Source organism: Ambystoma mexicanum, chromosome 13 (genome assembly GCF_040938575.1).
Source record: "Ambystoma mexicanum isolate Mex_15411 chromosome 13, UKY_AmexF1_1, whole genome shotgun sequence".
Classification (NCBI taxonomy): domain Eukaryota; kingdom Metazoa; phylum Chordata; class Amphibia; order Caudata; family Ambystomatidae; genus Ambystoma; species Ambystoma mexicanum.
The window spans coordinates 6,630,190-6,653,263 of record NC_090938.1 but is presented as its reverse complement, the minus strand read 5'-3'; the positions used below and the strand labels follow the sequence as shown (position 1 = coordinate 6,653,263).

At 49.5% G+C, this 23,074-nt stretch overlaps 1 protein-coding gene across 2 annotated transcripts in view; it reads right to left on the bottom strand.

The window, feature by feature from the left end:
• EPS8L3 (EPS8 signaling adaptor L3) overlaps positions 1-23,074 on the bottom strand; it is a 467,503-nt gene that overhangs the window by 190,411 nt on the left and 254,018 nt on the right. For both annotated transcript variants that reach the window (XM_069632978.1, XM_069632979.1), the window contains exon 3: positions 4,816-4,889. In XM_069632978.1, coding sequence (XP_069489079.1) covers positions 4,816-4,889 — 74 coding nt within the window. The remainder of the gene's footprint in view (positions 1-4,815; positions 4,890-23,074) is intronic.

Genomic DNA, 23,074 nt, shown 5'->3' with positions numbered 1-23,074 from the left:
CCCCCAGCCCCTGGAGTCCTTCTCTAGTCTCCTTGAGTCAGCTCTTCACAGCACTTCTGGTCATCCACAGCTCCTAGAGTCCTTCTGGCCTCCTCCTGGTAGCTCTCCACAGCACTTCTGGTCATCCCCAGCTCCTAGAGTCCTTCTGGCCTCCTCCTGGTAGCTCTCCGCAGCACTTCTGGTCATCCCCAGCTCCTAGAGTCCTTCTGGCCTCCTCCTGGTAGATCTCCACAGCACTTCTGGTCATCCCCAGATCCTAGAGTCCTTCTAGCCGCCTCCTCATAGCTCTCACCAGCACTTTTGGGAACCCCCACCCTGTAGTCCTTCTATCCTCCTCCAGTGAGCTCCCATGGCACTTCCGGGCGCCCCCAGCCCCTGGGCTCTTTCTAGCGTCCCTGAATCTGCTGTCCACAGTGCTTCTGGGCACCCTCACCCCTGGAGTCCTTCTAGCCTCCTCCAGTGAGCTCTCCACAGCACGGATGGGCACCCCCAGCCCCTGGAGTCCTTCTAGTCTCCTCGAGTCAGCTCTCCACAGCACTTCTGGTCATCCACAGCTCCTAGAGTCCTTCTGGTCTCCTCCAGGTAGCTCTCACCAGCACTTCTAGGCACCCCCAGCCCTGAAGTCCTTCTAGCCTCCTCCAGTGAGCTCTCCACAGCACTTTTGGGCACCCCCAGCCCCAGAGTCCTTCTAGCCTCCTCCTGGTAGCTCTCCACAGCACTTCTGGGCACCCCCAGCCCTGTAGTCCTTCTATCCTCCTCCAGTGAGCTCCCACAGCACTTCTGGTCATCCCCAGCTCCTAGAGTCCTTCTAGCCTCCTCCTGGTAGCTCTCCACAGCACTTCTGGGCACCCCCAGCCCATCGACTCCTTCTAGCCTCCTCCAGTGAGCTTTCCCCAGCACGTCTGGGCACCCCCAGCCCCTGGAGCCCTTCTAGTCTCCTCCAGTGAGTTCTCCACAGCACTTCTGGGCACCTCCAGCCCGGAGTCCTTCTAGCCTCCTCCTGGTAGCTCTCCACAGCACTTCTGGGCACCCTCAGCCCTGGAGTCCTTCTATCCTCCTCCAGTGAGCTGCGACAGCACTTTCGGGCGCCCCCAGCCCCTGGACTCCTTCTAGCCTCCTCGAGTCAGCTGTCCACAGTGCTTCTGGGCACCCCAGTCCTTCTAGCCTCCTCCAGTGAGCTATCCACAGCTCCACAGCACCTCTGGGCACCCCCAGCCCTGGAGTCCTTCTAGCCTCCTCAAGTGAGCTCTCCACAGCACTTCTGGGCACCCCCAGCCCTGGAATCCTTCTATCCTCCATTGAGTTCTCCACAGCACTTCCGGGCGCCCCCAGCCCCTGCACTCCTTCTAGCCTCCTCGAGTCAGCTCTCCACAGCACTTCTGGGCGCCCCCAGGCCCTGTACTCCTTCTAGCCTCCTCGAGTCAGCTGTCCACAGTGCTTCTTGGCACCTCCAGCCCCTGGTGTTCTTCTCTAGTCTCCTCCAGTGAGCTCTCCACAGCACGTCTGGGCACCCCCAGCCCCTGGAGTCCTTCTAGTCTCCTTGAGTCAGCTCTCCACAGCACTTCTGGTCATCCACAGCTCCTAGAGTCCTTCTAGCCTCCTATGGTAGCTCTCCACAGCACTTCTGGTCATCCCCAGCTCCTAGATTCCTTCTGGCCTCCTCCTGGTAGCTCTCCACAGCACTTCTGGTCATCCCCAGCTCCTAGAGTCCTTCTGGCCTCCTCCTGGTAGATCTCCACAGCACTTCTGGTCATCCCCAACTCTTAGAGTCCTTCTAGCCTCCTCCTGGTAGCTCTCACCAGCACTTCTGGGCACCCCCAGCCCTGTAGTCCTTCTATCCTCCTCCAGTGAGCTCCCATGGCACTTCCGGGCGCCCTCAGCACCTGGGCTCCTTCTAGCGTCCTTGAATCAGCTGTCCACTGTGCTTCTGGGCACCCCCAGCCCTGGAGTCCTTCTAGCCTCCTCCAGTGAGCTCTCCACAGCACGCCTGGGCACCCCCAGCCCCTGGAGTCCTTCTAGTCTCCTCGAGTCAGCTCTCCACAGCACGTCTGGGCACCCCCAGCCCCTGGAGTCCTTCTAGCCTCCTCGAGTCAGCTCTCCACAGCACTTCTGGTCATCCACAGCTCCTAGAGTCCTTCTGGCCTCCTCCTGGTAGCTCTCACCAGCACTTCTAGGCACCCCCAGCCCTGAAGTCCTTCTAGCCTCTTCCAGTGAGCTCTCCACAGCACTTCTGGGCACCCCCAGCCCCATAGTCTTTCTAGCCTCCTCCTGGTAGCTCTCCACAGCACTTCTGGGCACCCCCAGCCCCAGAGTCCTTCTAGCCTCCTCCTGGTAGCTCTCCACAGCACTTCTGGGCAACCCCAGCCCCGGACTCCTTCTAGCCTCCTTGAATCAGCTCTCCACAGCACTTCTGGGCACCCCCAGCCCCAGAGTCCTTCTAGCCTCCGCCTGGTAGCTCCCCACAGCACTTCTGGGCACCCCCAGTCTTTCTAGCCTCCTGGGCATTCGCTCAATGCTGGCGCATGCTCAGCTATGGACCCTGCGATTGCAGGAAGACAGGAAGGGTGGATGCTTAGAAGACAACCATTGCCAATGTGTCTCACTGTGGCCATCCCTTGGGTAGCTCAGAACTTGCTCCTACAGCGTGTCAAGAAGTGTGATTTCCAGGGTCAAGAAGTGTGATTTCGAAGATCAAGCAGTGGGCTATCGAGGGTCAAGCAGTGTGCTATCGAGGGTCAAGCAGTGTGCTATCGAGGGTCAAGCAGTGTGCTAGTGAGTGTCAAGCAGTGTGCTATTGAGGGTCAAGCAGTGTGCTATCGAAGGTCAAGCAGTGTGCTATCGGGGTCAAGCAGTGGGCTATCGAGGGTCAAGTAGTGTGCTATCGAGGGTCAGTGGGCTATCGAGGGTCAAGCAGTGTGCTATCGAGGGTCAAGCAGTGTGCTATCGGGGTCAAGCAGTGGGCTATTGAGGGTCAAGCAGTGTGCTATCGAGGGTCAAGCAGTGTGCTATCGAGGGTCAATCAGTGTGCTAGTGAGTGTCAAGCAGTGTGCTATCGAGGGTCAAGCAGTGTGTTATCGAGGGTCAAGCAGTGTGCTATCGGGGTCAAGCAGTGGGCTATCGAGGGTCAAGCAGTGTGCTAGTGAGTGTCAAGCAGTGTGCTATCGAGGGTCAAGCAGTGTGCTATCGAGGGTCAAGCAGTGGGCTATCGAGGGTCAAGCAGTGTGCTATCGAGGGTCAAGCAGTGGGCTATCGAGGGTCAAGCAGTGTGCTATCAAGGGTCAAGCAGTGTGCTATCGAGGGTCAAGTAGTGTGCTATTGGGGTCAAGCAGTGGGCTATCGAGGGTCAAGCAGTGGGCTATCAGGGTCAAGCAGTGGGCTATCGAGGGTCAAGCAGTGTGCTATCGAGGGTCAAGCAGTGTGCTATCGGGGTCAAGCAGTGGGCTATCGAGGGTCAAGCAGTGGGCTATCGAGGGTCAAGCAGTGTGCTATCGAGGGTTAAGCAGTGGGCTATCGAGGGTCAAGCAGTGTGCTATCGAGGGTCAAGCAGTGTGCTATCGAGGGTCAAGCAGTGTGCTAGTGAGTGTCAAGCAGTGTGCTATTGAGGGTCAAGCAGTGTGCTATCGAGGGTCAAGCAGTGTGCTATCGGGGTCAAGCAGTGGGCTATCGAGGGTCAAGCAGTGTGCTATCGAGGGTCAGTGGGCTATCGAGGGTCAAGCAGAGTGCTATCGAGGGTCAAGCAGTGTGCTATCGGGGTCAAGCAGTGGGCTATCGAGGGTCAAGCAGTGTGCTATCGAGGTTCAAGCAGTGTGCTATCGAGGGTCAAGCATTGTGCTAGTGAGTGTCAAGCAGTGTGCTATCGAGGGTCAAGCAGTGTGCTATCGGGGTCAAGCAGTGGGCTATCGAGGGTCAAGCAGTGTGCTATCGAGGGTCAGTGGGCTATCGAGGGTCAAGCAGTGTGCTATCGAGGGTCAAGCAGTGGGCTATTGAGGGTCAAGCAGTGTGCTATCGAGGGTCAAGCAGTGGCCTATCGAGGGTCAAGCAGTGTGCTATCGAGGGTCAAGCATTGTGCTATCGAGGGTCAAGCAGTGTTCTATCGAGGGTCAAGCAGTGTGCTATCGGGGTCAAGCAGTGGGCTATCGAGGGTCAAGCAGTGGGCTATTGGGGTCAAGCAGTGGGCTATCGAGGGTCAAGCAGTGTGCTATCGAGGGTCAAGCAGTGTGCTATCGGGTTCAAGCAGTGGACTATCGAGGGTCAAGCAGTGTGCTATCGAGGGTCAAGCAGTGGGCTATCGAGGGTCAAGCAGTGTGCTATCGGTACATGTTACTCCCTCTTCCTAGCATCCCCTCGTAGAGGGGAGTGGGATGGGCATAAAAGAGGGGGATAATTACTCCCTCCCATTAATACCAACAAGGCTTCAGCAGGGGCTAATTTCGGCGCTGAGGTGTAGGCAGGGTAGGGCCGGAGGGGGCCAAGCCGACCCAAAATCTGTGAACGCCCCCTCAGCAGCACTGTGTGGCCAATTGCAGATGTTACTGTCTCTGCGGTGGGCCCCACTACATTAGCTTCAGGCCCCACGCGTTAGACCATCTTGGCCACGCCTCTATAATGGCTCGGACACACTAGGGGTCCACGTGTGGTTGTGGACCCACAGAATGGAGGTATTGCAACACGTGTCTAAACAGCCCAAGAGTGGGTAACAGGCGAGGGCGTACTGGCCAAGGGTACACAGGCACTGCTGGTGAGTACATCACGTGTATTTTATGGGTGGGGCGGTGAGTGTTTCTGGAAAAAGGAGCCCTGTGGGTTGGTACTTACGGTAAATGCTTTTGCCGCTTGGCCTTGACATGCTTTGGGATGTCTTCAATTCTCCTTCTCCAGAGGAAATGCCACTGCAAAGAAGAAAAAGAGATCATAAATGATTATATATATCCATAGGCTCATCCATCACGCACACAAGCATCCATCTGGCTATCCATTCAGCCAATGAGCCGTCCATCAAGGACTCATCCATCGTGCATACAACAATCCATCTGGCTATCCATTCAGCAATGATCTGTCCATTCAAGGACTCATCCATCACGCATACAACCATCCATCTGGCTATCCGTTCAGCCAATGAGCCGTCCATCAAGGACTCATCCATCACACACAAAAGCATCCATCCGGCTATCCATTCAGCCAATGAGCCGTCCATCAAGGACTCATCCATCACGCACAGAAGCATCCATCCGGCTATCCATTCAGCCAATGAGCCGTCCATCAAGGACTCATCCATCACACACACAAGTATCCATCTGGCTATCCGTTCAGACAATGAGCCGTCCATTCAAGGACTCATCCATCGTGCATACAACAATCCATCTGGCTATCCGTTCAGCCAATGATCTGTCCATTCAAGGACTCATCCATCGTGCATACAACAGTCCATCTGGCTATCCGTTCAGCCAATCGTCTGTCCATTCAAGGACTCATCCATCGTGCATACAACAGTCCATCTGGCTATCCGTTCAGCCAATGGTCTGTCCATTCAAGGACACATCCATCACGCATAAAACAATCCATCTGGCTATCCGTTCAGACAATGATCTGTCCATTCAAGGACACATCCATCACGCATACAACCATCCATCTGGCTATCCGTTCAGACAATGATCTGTCCATTCAAGGACTCATCCATCGTGCATACAACAGTCCATCTGGCTATCCGTTCAGCCAATGGTCTGTCCATTCAAGGACTCATCCATCACGCATACAACAATCCATCTGGCTATCCGTTCAGACAATGATCTGTCCATTCAAGGACTCATCCATCGCGCATACAACAGTCCATCTGGCTATCCGTTCAGCCAATGATCTGTCAATTCAAGGACTCATCCATCGTGCATACAACAGTCCATCTGGCTATCCGTTCAGCCAATGATCTGTCAATTCAAGGACTCATCCATCGTGCATACAACAGTCCATCTGGCTATCCGTTCAGCCAATGATCTGTCAATTCAAGGACTCATCCATCGTGCATACAACAGTCCATCTGGCTATCCGTTCAGCAATGATCTGTCCATTCAAGGACTCATCCATCACGCATACAACCATCCATCTGGCTATCCGTTCAGCCAATGAGCCGTCCATCAAGGACTCATCCATCACGCACAAAAGCATCCATCCGGCTATCCATTCAGCCAATGAGCCGTCCATCAAGGACTCATCCATCACGCACAGAAGCATCCATCCGGCTATCCATTCAGCCAATGAGCCGTCCATCAAGGACTCATCCATCACGCACACAAGCATCCATCTGGCTATCCATTCAGCCAATGAGCCGTCCATCAAGGACTCATCCATCACACACACAAGTATCCATCTGGCTATCCGTCCAGCCAATGACCTGTCCATTCCAGGACTCATCCATCGTGCATACAACAATCCATCTGCCAATCCGTTCAGCCAATGAGCCGTCCATTCAAGGACTCATCCATCACGCATACAACAGTCCATCTGGCTATCCGTTCAGCCAATGATCTGTCCATTCAAGGACTCATCCATCGTGCATACAACAGTCCATCTGGCTATCCGTTCAGCCAATGAGCCGTCCATTCAAGGACTCATCCATCACGCATACAACAGTCCATCTGGCTATCCGTTCAGCCAATGAGCCGTCCATTCAAGGACTCATCCATCACGCATACAACAGTCCATCTGACTATCCGTTCAGCCAATGATCTGTCCATTCAAGGACTCATCCATCACGCATACAACAGTCCATCTGGCTATCCGTTGAGCCAATGATCTGTCCATTCAAGGACTCATCCATCACACACACAAGCATCCATCTGGCTATCCATTCAGCCAATGAGCCGTCCATTCAAGGACTCATCCATCACGCACACAAGCATCCATCTGGCTATCCGTTCAGACAATGAGCCGTCCATTCAAGGACTCATCCATCATGCATACAACAATCCATCTGGCTATCCGTTCAGCCAATGATCTGTCCATTCAAGGACTCATCCATCGTGCATACAACAGTCCATCTGGCTATCCGTTCAGCCAATCATCTGTCCATTCAAGGACTCATCCATCGTGCATACAACAGTCCATCTGGCTATCCGTTCAGCCAATGGTCTGTCCATTCAAGGACACATCCATCATGCATACAACCATCCATCTGGCCATCCGTTCAGCCAATGGTCTGTCCATTCAAGGACTCATCCATCACGCATAGAACAATCCATCTGGCTATCCGTTCAGACAATGATCTGTCCATTCAAGGACACATCCATCACGCATACAACCATCCATCTGGCTATCCGTTCAGACAATGATCTGTCCATTCAAGGACTCATCCATCGTGCATACAACAGTCCATCTGGCTATCCGTTCAGCCAATGGTCTGTCCATTCAAGGACTCATCCATCACGCATACAACAATCCATCTGGCTATCCGTTCAGACAATGATCTGTCCATTCAAGGACTCATCCATCGCGCATACAACAGTCCATCTGGCTATCCGTTCAGCCAATGATCTGTCAATTCAAGGACTCATCCATCGTGCATACAACAGTCCATCTGGCTATCCGTTCAGCCAATGATCTGTCAATTCAAGGACTCATCCATCGTGCATACAACAGTCCATCTGGCTATCCGTTCAGCCAATGATCTGTCAATTCAAGGACTCATCCATCGTGCATACAACAATCCATCTGGCTATCCGTTCAGCCAATGAGCCGTCCATTCAAAGACTCATCCATCGTGCATACAACAATCCATCTGGCTATCCGTTCAGCCAATGATCTGTCCATTCAAGGACTCATCCATCGTACATAAACAGTCCATCTGGCTATCCGTTCAGCCAATGATCTGTCAATTCAAGGACTCATCCATCGTGCATACAACAATCCATCTGGCTATCCGTTCAGCCAATGATCTGTCTATTCAAGGACTCATCCATTGTGCATACAACAGTCCATCTGGCTATCCGTCCAGCTAATGATCTGTCCATTCAAGGACTCATCCATCACGCATACAACAATCCATCTGGCTATCCGTTCAGCCAATGATCTGTCTATTCAAGGACTCATCCATCGTGCATACAACAGTCCATCTGGCTATCCGTTCAGCCAATGATCTGTCAATTCAAGGACTCATCCATCGTGCATACAACAGTCCATCTGGCTATCCGTTCAGCCAATGATCTGTCCATTCAAGGACTCATCCATCGTGCATACAATAATCCATCTGGCTATCCATCCAGCTAATGATCTGTCCATTCAAGGACTCATCCATCACGCATACAGCAATCCATCTCGCTATCCGTCCAGCCAATGACCTGTCCATTCAAGGACACATCCATCACGCATACAACCATCCATCTGCCAATCCGTTCAGCCAATGGTCTGTCCATTCAAGGACTCATCCATCACGCATACAACAATCCATGTGGCTATCCGTTCAGACAATGATCTGTCCATTCAAGGACTCATCCATCGTGCATACAACAGTCCATCTGGCTATCCGTTCAGCCAATGATCTGTCCATTCAAGGACTCATCCATCGTGCATACAACAGTCGTTCTGGCTATCCGTTCAGCCAATGATCTGTCAATTCAAGGACTCATCCATCGTGCATACAACAGTCCATCTGGCTATCCGTTCAGCCAATGATCTGTCCATTCAAGGACTCATCCATCGTGCATACAACAGTCCATCTGGCTATCCATTCAGCCAATGAGCCGTCCATCAAGGACTCATCCATCATGCATACAACAATCCATCTGGCTATCCGTTCGGCCAATGATCTGTCCATTCAAGGGCTCATCCATCGTGCACACAAGAATCAATCCTGCTATCTGTTCAGCCAATGGTCTGTCCATTCAAGGACTCATCCATCGTGCATACAACAGTCCATCTGGCTATCCGTTCAGCCAATGATCTGTCCATTCAAGGACTCATCCATCACGCATACAACAATCCATCTGGCTATCCGTTCAGCCAATGATCTGTCAATTCAAGGACTCATCCATCACGCATACAACAGTCCATCTGGCTATCCGTTCAGCCAATGATCTGTCAATTCAAGGACTCATCCATCGTGCATACAACCATCCATCTGGCTATCCGTTCAGCCAATAATCTGTCCATTCAAGGACTCATCCATTGTGCATGCAAGAATCCATCTGGCTATCCATTCAGACAATGATCTGTCCATTCAAGGACTCATCCAGCACGCACACAACAATCCATCTGGCTATCCGTTCAGACAATGATCTGTCCATTCAAGGACTCATCCATCACGCACACAAGCATCCATCCAGCTATCCATTCAGCCAATGAGCCGTCCATCAAGGACTCATCCATCACACACACAAGCATCCATCTGGTTATCCATTCAGCCAATGAGCCGTCCATTCAAGGACTCATCCATCATGCATACAACAATCCATCTGGCTATCCGTTCAGCCAATGATCTGTCCATTCAAGGACTCATCCATCGTGCATACAACAGTCCATCTGGCTATCCGTTCAGCCAATGGTCTGTCCATTCAAGGACACATCCATCATGCATACAACCATCCATCTGGCCATCCGTTCAGCCAATGGCCTGTCCATTCAAGGACTCATCCATCACGCATACAACAATCCATCTGGCTATCCGTCCAGCCAATGACCTGTCCATTCATGGACTCATCCATCGTGCATACAACAGTCGTTCTGGCTATCCGTTCAGCCAATGATCTGTCAATTCAAGGACTCATTGATCGTGCATACAACAGTCCATCTGGCTATCCGTTCAGCCAATGATCTGTCCATTCAAGGACTCATCCATCACGCATACAACAATCCATCTGGCTATCCGTTCAGCCAATGATCTGTCAATTCAAGGACTCATCCATCACGCATACAACAGTCCATCTGGCTATCCGTTCAGCCAATGATCTGTCAATTCAAGGACTCATCCATCGTGCATACAACCATCCATCTGGCTATCCGTTCAGCCAATAATCTGTCCATTCAAGGACTCATCCATTGTGCATGCAAGAATCCATCTGGCTATCCATTCAGACAATGATCTGTCCATTCAAGGACTCATCCAGCATGCACACAACAATCCATCTGGCTATCCGTTCAGACAATGATCTGTCCATTCAAGGACTCATCCATCACGCACACAAGCATCCATCCAGCTATCCATTCAGCCAATGAGCCGTCCATCAAGGACTCATCCATCACACACACAAGCATCCATCTGGCTATCCATTCAGCCAATGAGCCGTCCATTCAAGGACTCATCCATCATGCATACAACAATCCATCTGGCTATCCGTTCAGCCAATGATCTGTCCATTCAAGGACTCATCCATCGTGCATACAACAGTCCATCTGGCTATCCGTTCAGCCAATGGTCTGTCCATTCAAGGACACATCCATCATGCATACAACCATCCATCTGGCCATCCGTTCAGCCAATGGCCTGTCCATTCAAGGACTCATCCATCGTGCATACAACAGTCCATCTGGCTATCCGTTCAGCCAATGATCTGTCCATTCAAGGACTCATCCATCGTGCATACAACAGTCCATCTGGCTATCCATTCGGCCAATGAGCTGTCCATCAAGGACTCATCCATCATGCATACAACAATCCATCTGGCTATCCGTTCGGCCAATGATCTGTCCATTCAAGGGCTCATCCATCGTGCACACAAGAATCAATCCTGCTATCTGTTCAGCCAATGATCTGTCCATTCAAGGACTCATCCATCGTGCATACAACAGTCCATCTGGCTATCCGTTCAGACAATGATCTGTCCATTCAAGGACTCATCCATCGTGCATACAACAGTCCATCTGGCTATCCGTTCAGACAATGATCTGTCCATTCAAGGACTCATCCATCACGCACACAAGCATCCATCCAGCTATCCATTCAGCCAATGAGCCGTCCATCAAGGACTCATCCATCACACACACAAGCATCCATCTGGCTATCCATTCAGCCAATTGTCTGTCCATTCAAGGACTCATCCATCACGCATACAACAATCCATCTGGCTATCCGTTCAGACAATGATCTGTCCATTCAAGGACTCATCCATCGTGCATACAACAGTCCATCTGGCTATCCGTTCAGCCAATGATCTGTCCATTCAAGGACTCATCCATCGTGCATACAACAGTCCATCTGGCTATCCGTTCAGCCAATGATCTGTCAATTCAAGGACTCATCCATCGTGCATACAACAGTCCATCTGGCTATCCGTTCAGCCAATGATCTGTCCATTCAAGGACTCATCCATCGTGCATACAACAGTCCATCTGGCTATCCATTCGGCCAATGAGCTGTCCATCAAGGACTCATCCATCATGCATACAACAATCCATCTGGCTATCCGTTCGGCCAATGATCTGTCCATTCAAGGGCTCATCCATCGTGCACACAAGAATCAATCCTGCTATCTGTTCAGCCAATGATCTGTCCATTCAAGGACTCATCCATCGTGCATACAACAGTCCATCTGGCTATCCGTTCAGCCAATGATCTGTCCATTCAAGGACTCATCCATCACGCATACAACAATCCATCTGGCTATCCGTTCAGCCAATGATCTGTCAATTCAAGGACTCATCCATCGTGCATACAAAAGTCCATCTGGCTATCTGTTCAGCCAATGATCTGTCAATTCAAGGACTCATCCATCGTGCATACAACCATCCATCTGGCTATCCGTTCAGCCAATGATCTGTCCATTCAAGGACTCATCCATCGTGCATGCAAGAATCCATCTGGCTATCATTCAGACAATGATCTGTCCATTCAAGGACTCATCCAGCACGCATACAACAATCCATCTGGCTATCCGTTCAGACAATGATCTGTCCATTCAAGGACTCATCCATCACGCACACTGTTAGGGAGAATTCTCTGTTTAGGCTGAATTTCCCTACCTAGTGAGTCCCCCAGCAGCTTTGCTGGATTTCTGGGGTTTCTTTTTTTCTCCTGCCAAGAGTGAGACTCTTTTACCCTCACTCTTGGGCATGTTTGAAGTGTGTTTTCTTGGTTAAACCTTGTGTTGAATGGGCTATGGGGTCTTTTACTCCATAGGGCCTCATGTATTTTTGTGATGTGGGTTACACAGCACCCTCTGTGCAGTAACCCAGGGGTGTCCTAGGGACTCCCCAACATAGACTCCATACCCTGGGACTGACTACTGTCTCCCAGGGCATGTAAAGTCACCAAAGACTTTACTAGTCTTAAATCCTGAACAGAACCAGTACAAACCATCATATTGTGGACGTACTGGCTGGGGCAATTCGATTGCCCCAGGGTCTGTTAGTCGAAGGGGCACGTCTCCGTCCCCCCTGAACGAGTTTTGGCTGGTGGCAGTGGAAACTACTTTTTATATTCAACCGCGAATATTTTCCTATGGGATTTCCCATTGTTTTAGGCTAACACATTTAATTATTTATTTACGGTAGCCTCAAACATACCGCCGGTTTATATATTTATTATTAAAACTCCGGTTGGGATTTTTTGCCAAAACTTGATTCTAAAATGGCGTTGGCGTTCGCCTCTGTAACTCTGACCCAAAGTGGAGCCCTTTGTTCCACTTTTGGCGGGCTTCTCCACAGAAGCCCTCCAAAGTGGTGCCACTCTGTCTGGGGTACTTAGGAGGGGTGGAGGGGGATTTAGGCCCCCTGGACTGAGTTACCTTGGTAACTCAAGTCGCACTCCGTCCTGATTGGCCCAAGTGGTGAGCCGGCCGGCTCACCACTTAGCATGTTTGAGTGACAGCTAGGCTGGGTGAATGGGGGTTTGCTGCATAAAAGCAGGGCTTTGGGGACTGGAACTTCAGAAGTCGCCACAGGACCAAGAATCCGACGAGGGAAGAGCTGAGCCGACCTGCTACGACGACACCACCCTGTGGAGCCCTGCTGAACCGTCACACCACTTTTCCCAACGACCGAGGAGAACTCTTAATGGGGTGGCTCCTTCCCTTGACTGGTGGGGACAACCAGTTTTCACCTTCTTTCCGCTTCTTCGAGGTATCTCGTGGCCGCCTTGCCCGTGCCAAGCACCCCGGCAACCGGAATACCACACTTTTACCACAACCACGAAAGTCGGTACAACCCTTTAACCGGAGGACTCAGCGGCTGGTTTCTTCCCGGGCAGTGCAACGACCTTCTTCTTCTGCCCTTCAGCGAGAACTTCTTCTTCCCTGACCGACGTCGAGCCTTGCTGCCACTGCCTGGAACAACTGCCGCCGCTGGAGGATCCTTCCCATTTAAGGTACCGTGTTCCGCCTGGCTTCCCTTGCCACCGACTGTACGGGGTAGTTTTAGCCCCCGGCTTTTGAACCTGGGAGTGCCTGGGACACCCTGGCTAAACTTTCTAAGCCTCTCTAAACTCTTTCTGAACTCTTTTGCAAGACTCTGAATCCCTAATAACTGTGTGATCTTGGGCACATTTTCGCTCTGTCTGCTCTAAGAGTGGGCCCTGCCTAGTGACTTTTGCTCACCTGTGACTTTGTGCTTCTTTGAGCCTACTGCAAGTGTTCTTGACCTTAGAGTGGTGTGTTTATCCTAATTCTGCTCTTTTTCCCTCCCTTCTTTAAACCTCTAGAGTGTCATCTAACGTTAAGCACTCACCTCTGTTTGAATTATGTGGTGTTAACCAAGAGTTGTCTAGTTAGGAATAAGGGTTGGGGCTGCTTTCCATTTAACTGTGTTTTACTATATATTGCTAGAGTGTTTTCAACTTATGTGTTCTTAAAATAAATAACTATATACTTTTGAAACCAAGCTCTGGTCAGTGTTTACTTGTACTATTGTGTTTGAGTACCTATTGTGTATACTTTGCATACTGCCTAACTCTTCTTGAGGGAAGTCTGACTGCTCAGCCACAGCTACCAGGTAAATCTGGGTGGTGCAGACTGCTACCAAGTGGGTTTACTGCTATACCTGTAGTCTTAAATCTTTTGCAGTGTTCCCTAAGGGAACTGCACAGGTTTCTGCCTAACACACACAAGCATCCATCCGGCTATCCATTCAGCCAATGAGCCGTCCATCAAGGACTCATCCATCACACACACAAGCATCCATCTGGCTATCCATTCAGCCAATGAGTCGTCCATTCAAGGACTCATCCATCATGCATACAACAATCCATCTGGCTATCCGTTCAGCCAATGATCTGTCCATTCAAGGACTCATCCATCGTGCATACAACAGTCCATCTGGCTATCCGTTCAGCCAATGGTCTGTCCATTCAAGGACACATCCATCATGCATACAACCATCCATCTGGCCATCCGTTCAGCCAATGGTCTGTCCATTCAAGGACTCATCCATCACGCATACAACAATCCATCTGGCTATCCGTTCAGACAATGATCTGTCCATTCAAGGACACATCCATCACGCATACAACGGTCCATCTGGCTATCTGTTCAGCCAATGATCTGTCCATTCAAGGACTCATCCATCGTGCATACAACAGTCCATCTGGCTATCCGTTCAGCAATGATCTGTCAATTCAAGGACTCATCCATCGTGCATACAACAATCCATCTGGCTATCCGTTCAGCCAAAGAGCCGTCCATTCAAGGACTCATCCATCATGCATACAACAATCTATCTGGCTATCCGTTCAGCCAATGATCTGCCTATTCAAGGACTCATCCATCGTGCATACAACAGTCCATCTGGCTATCCGTTCAGCCAATGATCTGTCAATTCAAGGACTCATCCATCGTGCATACAACAGTCCATCTGGCTATCCGTCCAGCTAATGATCTGTCCATTCAAGGACTCATCCATCACGCATACAGCAATCCATCTGGCTATCCGTCCAGCTAATGATCTGTCCATTCAAGGACTCATCCATCACGCATACAGCAATCCATCTGGCTATCCATCCAGCCAATGACCTGTCCATTCAAGGACACATCCATCATGCATACAACCATCCATCTGCCAATCCGTTCAGCCAATGGTCTGTCCATTCAAGGACTCATCCATCACGCATACAACAATCCATCTGGCTATCCGTTCAGACAACGATCTGTCCATTCAAGGACTCATCCATCGTGCATACAACAGTCCATCTGGCTATCCGTTCAGCCAATGATCTGTCCATTCAAGGACTCATCCATCGTGCATACAACAGTCCATCTGGCTATCCGTTCAGCCAATGATCTGTCAATTCAAGGACTCATCCATTGTGCATACAACAGTCCATCTGGCTATCCGTTCAGCCAATGATCTGTCCATTCAAGGACTCATCCATCATGCATACAACCATCCATTTGCCAATCCGTTCAGCCAATGGTCTGTCAATTCAAGGACTCATCCATTGTGCATACAACAGTCCATCTGGCTATCCGTTCAGCCAATGATCTGTCAATTCAAGGACACATCCATCATGCATACAACCATCCATTTGCCAATCCGTTCAGCCAATGGTCTGTCCATTCAAGGACTCATCCATCACGCATACAACAATCCATCTGGCTATCCGTTCAGACAACTATCTGTCCATTCAAGGACTCATCCATCGTGCATACAACAGTCCATCTGGCTATCCGTTCAGCCAACAATCTGTCAATTCAAGGACTCATCCATCGTGCATACAACAGTCCATCTGGCTATCCGTTCAGCTAATGATCTGTCCATTCAAGGACTCATCCATCACGCATACAGCAATCCATCTGGCTATCCGTCCAGCCAATGACCTGTCCATTCAAGGACACATCCACCATGCATACAACCATCCATCTGCCAATCCGTTCAGCCAATGGTCTGTCCATTCAAGGACCCATCCATCACGCATACAACAATCCATCTGGCTATCCGTTCAGACAATGATCTGTCCATTCAAGGACTCATCCATCGTGCATACAACAGTCCATCTGGCTATCTGTTCAGCCAATGATCTGTCCATTCAAGGACTCATCCATCGTGCATACAACAGTCCATCTGGCTATCCGTTCAGCCAATGATCTGTCCATTCGAGGACTCATCCATCGTGCATACAACAGTCCATCTGGCTATCCATTCAGCCAATGAGCCGTCCATCAAGGACTCATCCATCATGCATACAACAATCCATCTGGCTATCCGTTCGGCCAATGATCTGTCCATTCAAGGGCTCATCCATCGTGCACACAAGAATCAATCCTGCTATCTGTTCAGCCAATGATCTGTCCATTCAAGGACTCATCCATCACGCATACAACAATCCATCTGTCTATCCATTCAGCCAATGATCTGTCAATTCAAGGACTCATCCATCGTGCATACAACAGTCCATCTGGCTATCCGTTCAGCCAATGATCTGTCAATTCAAGGACTCATCCATCGTGCATACAACAGTCCATCTGGCTATCCGTTCAGCCAATGATCTGTCCATTCAAGGACTCATCCATCGTGCATACAATAATCCATCTGGCTATCCATCCAGCTAATGATCTGTCCATTCAAGGACTCATCCATCACTCATACAGCAATCCATCTGGCTACCCGTCCAGCCAATGACCTGTCCATTCAAGGACACATCCATCACGCATACAACCATCCATCTGCCAATCCGTTCAGCCAATGGTCTGTCCATTCAAGGACTCATCCATCAACCATACAACAATCCATGTGGCTATCCGTTCAGACAATGATCTGTCCATTCAAGGACTCATCCATCGTGCATACAACAGTCCATCTGGCTATCCGTTCAGCCAATGATCTGTCCATTCAAGGACTCATCCATCGTGCATACAACAGTCGTTCTGGCTACCCGTTCAGCCAATGATCTGTCAATTCAAGGACTCATCCATCGTGCATACAACAGTCCATCTGGCTATCCGTTCAGCCAATGATCTGTCCATTCAAGGACTCATCCATCGTGCATACAACAGTCCATCTGGCTATCCATTCAGCCAATGAGCTGTCCATCAAGGACTCATCCATCATGCATACAACAATCCATCTGGCTATCCGTTCGGCCAATGATCTGTCCATTCAAGGGCTCATCCATCGTGCACACAAGAATCAATCCTGCTATCTGTTCAGCCAATGGTCTGTCCATTCAAGGACTCATCCATCGTGCATACAACAGTCCATCTGGCTATCCGTTCACCCAATGATCTGTCCATTCAAGGACTCATCCATCACGCATACAACAATCCATCTGGCTATCCGTTCAGCCAATGATCTGTCAATTCAAGGACTCATCCATCACGCATACAACAGTCCATCTGGCTATCCGTTCAGCCAATGATCTGTCAATTCAAGGACTCATCCATCGTGCATACAACCATCCATCTGGCTATCCGTTCAGCCAATGATCTGTCCATTCAAGGACTCATCCATTGTGCATGCAAGAATCCATCTGGCTATCCATTCAGACAATGATCTGTCCATTCAAGGACTCATCCAGCACGCATACAAAAATCCATCTGGCTATCCGTTCAGACAATGATCTGTCCATTCAAGGACTCATCCATCACGCACACAAGCATCCATCTGGCTATCCATTCAGCCAATGAGCCGTCCATCAAGGACTCATCCATCACACGCACAAGCATCCATCTGGCTATCCATTCAGCCAATGAGCCGTCCATTCAAGGACTCATCCATTATGCATACAACAATCCATCTGGCTATCCGTTCAGCCAATGATCTGTCCATTCAAGGACTCATCCATCGTGCATACAACAGTCCATCTGGCTATCCGTTCAGCCAACGGTCTGTCCATTCAAGGACACATCCATCATGCATACAACCATCCATATGGCCATCCGTTCAGCCAATGGTCTGTCCGTTCAAAGACTCATCCATCACGCATACAACAATCCATCTGGCTATCCGTCCAGCCAATGACCTGTCCATTCATGGACACATCCATCACGCATACAACCATCCATCTGCCAATCCGTTCAGCCAATGGTCTGTCCATTCAAGGACTCATCCATCACGCATACAACAATCCATCTGGCTATCCGTTCAGACAATGATCTGTCCATTCAAGGAGTCATCCATCGTGCATACAACAGTCCATCTGGCTATCCGTTCAGCCAATGATCTGTCCATTCAAGGACTCATCCATCATGCATACAACAGTCCATCTGGCTATCCGTTCAGCCAATGATCTGTCCATTCAAGGGCTCATCCATCGTGCACACAAGAATCAATCCTGCTATCTGTTCAGCCAATGATCTGTCCATTCAAGGACTCATCCATCGTGCATACAACAGTCCATCTGGCTATCCGTTCAGCCAATGATCTGTCCATTCAAGGACTCATCCATCACGCATACAACAATCCATCTGGCTATCCGTTCAGCCAATGATCTGTCAATTCAAGGACTCATCCATTGTGCATACAAAAGTCCATCTGGCTATCCGTTCAGCCAATGATCTGTCAATTCAAGGACTCATCCATCGTGCATACAACCATCCATCTGGCTATCCGTTCAGCCAATGATCTGTCCATTCAAGGACTCATCCATCGTGCATGCAAGAATCCATCTGGCTATCATTCAGACAATGATCTGTCCATTCAAGGACTCATCCAGCATGCATACAACAATCCATCTGGCTATCCGTTCAGACAATGATCTGTCCATTCAAGGACTCATCCATCACGCACACAAGCATCCATCTGGCTATCCATTCAGCCAATGAGCCGTCCATCAAGGACTCATCCATCATGCATACAACAATCCATCTGGCTATCCGTTCGGCCAATGATCTGTCCATTCAAGGGCTCATCCATCGTGCACACAAGAATCAATCCTGCTATCTGTTCAGCCAATGGTCTGTCCATTCAAGGACTCATCCATCGTGCATACAACAGTCCATCTGGCTATCCGTTCAGCCAATGATCTGTCCATTCAAGGACTCATCCATCACGCATACAACAATCCATCTGGCTATCCGTTCAGCCAATGATCTGTCAATTCAAGGACTCATCCATCACGCATACAACAGTCCATCTGGCTATCCGTTCAGCCAATGATCTGTCAATTCAAGGACTCATCAATCGTGCATACAACCATCCATCTGGCTATCCATTCAGACAATGATCTGTCCATTCAAGGACTCATCCAGCACGCATACAAAAATCCATCTGGCTATCCGTTCAGACAATGATCTGTCCATTCAAGGACTCATCCATCACGCACACAAGCATCCATCTGGCTATCCATTCAGCCAATGAGCCGTCCATCAAGGACTCATCCATCACACGCACAAGCATCCATCTGGCTATCCATTCAGCCAATGAGCCGTCCATTCAAGGACTCATCCATCATGCATACAACAATCCATCTGGCTATCCGTTCAGCCAATGATCTGTCCATTCAAGGACTCATCCATCGTGCATACAACAGTCCATCTGGCTATCCGTTCAGCCAACGGTCTGTCCATTCAAGGACACATCCATCATGCATACAACCATCCATATGGCCATCCGTTCAGCCAATGGTCTGTCCATTCAAAGACTCATCCATCACGCATACAACAATCCATCTGGCTATCCGTCCAGCCAATGACCTGTCCATTCATGGACACATCCATCACGCATACAACCATCCATCTGCCAATCCGTTCAGCCAATGGTCTGTCCATTCAAGGACTCATCCATCACGCATACAACAATCCATCTGGCTATCCGTTCAGACAATGATCTGTCCATTCAAGGAGTCATCCATCGTGCATACAACAGTCCATCTGGCTATCCGTTCAGCCAATGATCTGTCCATTCAAGGACTCATCCATCATGCATACAACAGTCCATCTGGCTATCCGTTCAGCCAATGATCTGTCAATTCAAGGACTCATCCATCGTGCATACAACAGTCCATCTGGCTATCCGTTCAGCCAATGATCTGTCCATTCAAGGACTCATCCATCGTGCATACAACAGTCCATCTGGCTATCCATTCAGCCAATGAGCTGCCCATCAAGGACTCATCCATCATGCATACAACCATCCATCTGGCTATCCGTTCGGCAAATGATCTGTCCATTCAAGGGCTCATCCATCATGCACACAAGAATCAATCCTGCTATCTGTTCAGCCAATGATCTGTCCATTCAAGGACTCATCCATCGTGCATACAACAGTCCATCTGGCTATCCGTTCAGCCAATGATCTGTCCATTCAAGGACTCATCCATCACGCATACAACAATCCATCTGGCTATCCGTTCAGCCAATGATCTGTCAATTCAAGGACTCATCCATCGTGCATACAAAAGTCCATCTGGCTATCCGTTCAGCCAATGATCTGTCAATTCAAGGACTCATCCATCGTGCATACAACCATCCATCTGGCTATCCGTTCAGCCAATGATCTGTCCATTCAAGGACTCATCCATCGTGCATGCAAGAATCCATCTGGCTATCATTCAGACAATGATCTGTCCATTCAAGGACTCATCCAGCACGCATACAACAATCCATCTGGCTATCCGTTCAGACAATGATCTGTCCATTCAAGGACTCATCCATCACGCACACAAGCATCCATTCGGCTATCCATTTAGCCAATGAGCCGTCCATCAAGGACTCATCCATCACACACACAAGCATCCATCTGGCTATCCATTCAGCCAATGAGTTGTCCATTCAAGGACTCATCCATCATGCATACAACAATCCATCTGGCTATCCGTTCAGCCAATGATCTGTCCATTCAAGGACTCATCCATCGTGCATACAACAGTCCATCTGGCTATCCGTTCAGCCAATGGTCTGTCCATTCAAGGACACATCCATCATGCATACAACCATCCATCTGGCCATCCGTTCAGCCAATGGTCTGTCCATTCAAGGACTCATCCATCACGCATACAACAATCCATCTGGCTATCCATTCAGACAATGATCTGTCCATTCAAGGACACATCCATCACGCATACAACCATCCATCTGGCCATCCGTTCAGCCAATGGTCTGTCCATTCAAGGACTCATCCATCACGCATACAACAATCCATCTGGCTATCCGTTCAGACAATGATCTGTCCATTCAAGGACTCATCCATCGTGCATACAACGGTCCATCTGGCTATCTGTTCAGCCAATGATCTGTCCATTCAAAGACTCATCCATCGTGCATACAACAGTCCATCTGGCTATCCGTTCAGCAATGATCTGTCAATTCAAGGACTCATCCATCGTGCATACAACAATCCATCTGGCTATCCGTTCAGCCAAAGAGCCGTCCATTCAAGGACTCATCCATCATGCATACAACAATCCATCTGGCTATCCGTTCAGCCAATGATCTGCCTATTCAAGGACTCATCCATCGTGCATACAACAGTCCATGTGGCTATCCGTTCAGCCAATGATCTGTCAATTCAAGGACTCATCCATCGTGCATACAACAGTCCATCTGGCTATCCGTCCAGCTAATGATCTGTCCATTCAAGGACTCATCCATCACGCATAGAGCAATCCATCTGGCTATCCGTCCAGCTAATGATCTGTCCATTCAAGGACTCATCCATCACGCATACAGCAATCCATCTGGCTATCCATCCAGCCAATGACCTGTCCATTCAAGGACACATCCATCATGCATACAACCATCCATCTGCCAATCCGTTCAGCCAATGGTCTGTCCATTCAAGGACTCATCCATCACGCATACAACAATCCATCTGGCTATCCGTTCAGACAACGATCTGTCCATTCAAGGACTCATCCATCGTGCATACAACAGTCCATCTGGCTATCCGTTCAGCCAATGATCTGTCCATTCAAGGACTCATCCATCGTGCATACAACAGTCCATCTGGCTATCCATCCAGCCAATGATCTGTCAATTCAAGGACTCATCCATTGTGCATACAACAGTCCATCTGGCTATCCGTTCAGCCAATGATCTGTCCATTCAAGGACTCATCCATCGTGCATACAACAGTCCATCTGGCTATCCGTTCAGCCAATGATCTGTCAATTCAAGGACACATCCATCATGCATACAACCATCCATTTGCCAATCCGTTCAGCCAATGGTCTGTCCATTCAAGGACTCATCCATCACGCATACAACAATCCATCTGGCTATCCGTTCAGACAACGATCTGTCCATTCAAGGACTCATCCATCGTGCATACAACAGTCCATCTGGCTATCCGTTCAGCCAACGATCTGTCAATTCAAGGACTCATCCATCGTGCATACAACAGTCCATCTGGTTATCGGTTCAGCTAATGATCTGTCCATTCAAGGACTCATCCATCACGCATACAGCAATCCATCTGGCTATCCGTCCAGCCAATGACCTGTCCATTCAAGGACACATCCACCATGCATACAACCATCCATCTGCCAATCCGTTCAGCCAATGGTCTGTCCATTCAAGGACTCATCCATCACGCATACAACAATCCATCTGGCTATCCGTTCAGACAATGATCTGTCCATTCAAGGACTCATCCATCGTGCATACAACAGTCCATCTGGCTATCCGTTCAGCCAATGATCTGTCCATTCAAGGACTCATCCATCGTGCATACAACAGTCCATCTGGCTATCCGTTCAGCCAATGATCTGTCCATTCGAGGACTCATCCATCGTGCATACAACAGTCCATCTGGCTATCCATTCAGCCAATGAGCCGTCCATCAAGGACTCATCCATCATGCATACAACAATCCATCTGGCTATCCGTTCGGCCAATGATCTGTCCATTCAAGGGCTCATCCATCGTGCACACAAGAATCAATCCTGCTATCTGTTCAGCCAATGATCTGTCCATTCTAGGACTCATCCATCGTGCATACAACAGTCCATCTGGCTATCCGTTCAGCCAATGATCTGTCCATTCAAGGACTCATCCATCACGCATACAACAATCCATCTGGCTATCCATTCAGCCAATGATCTGTCAATTCAAGGACTCATCCATCGTGCATACAACAGTCCATCTGGCTATCCGTTCAGCCAATGATCTGTCAATTCAAGGACTCATCCATCGTGCATACAACCATCCATCTGGCTATCTGTTCAGCCAATGATATGTCCATTCAAGGACTCATCCATCGTGCTTGCAAGACTCCATCTGGCTATCCA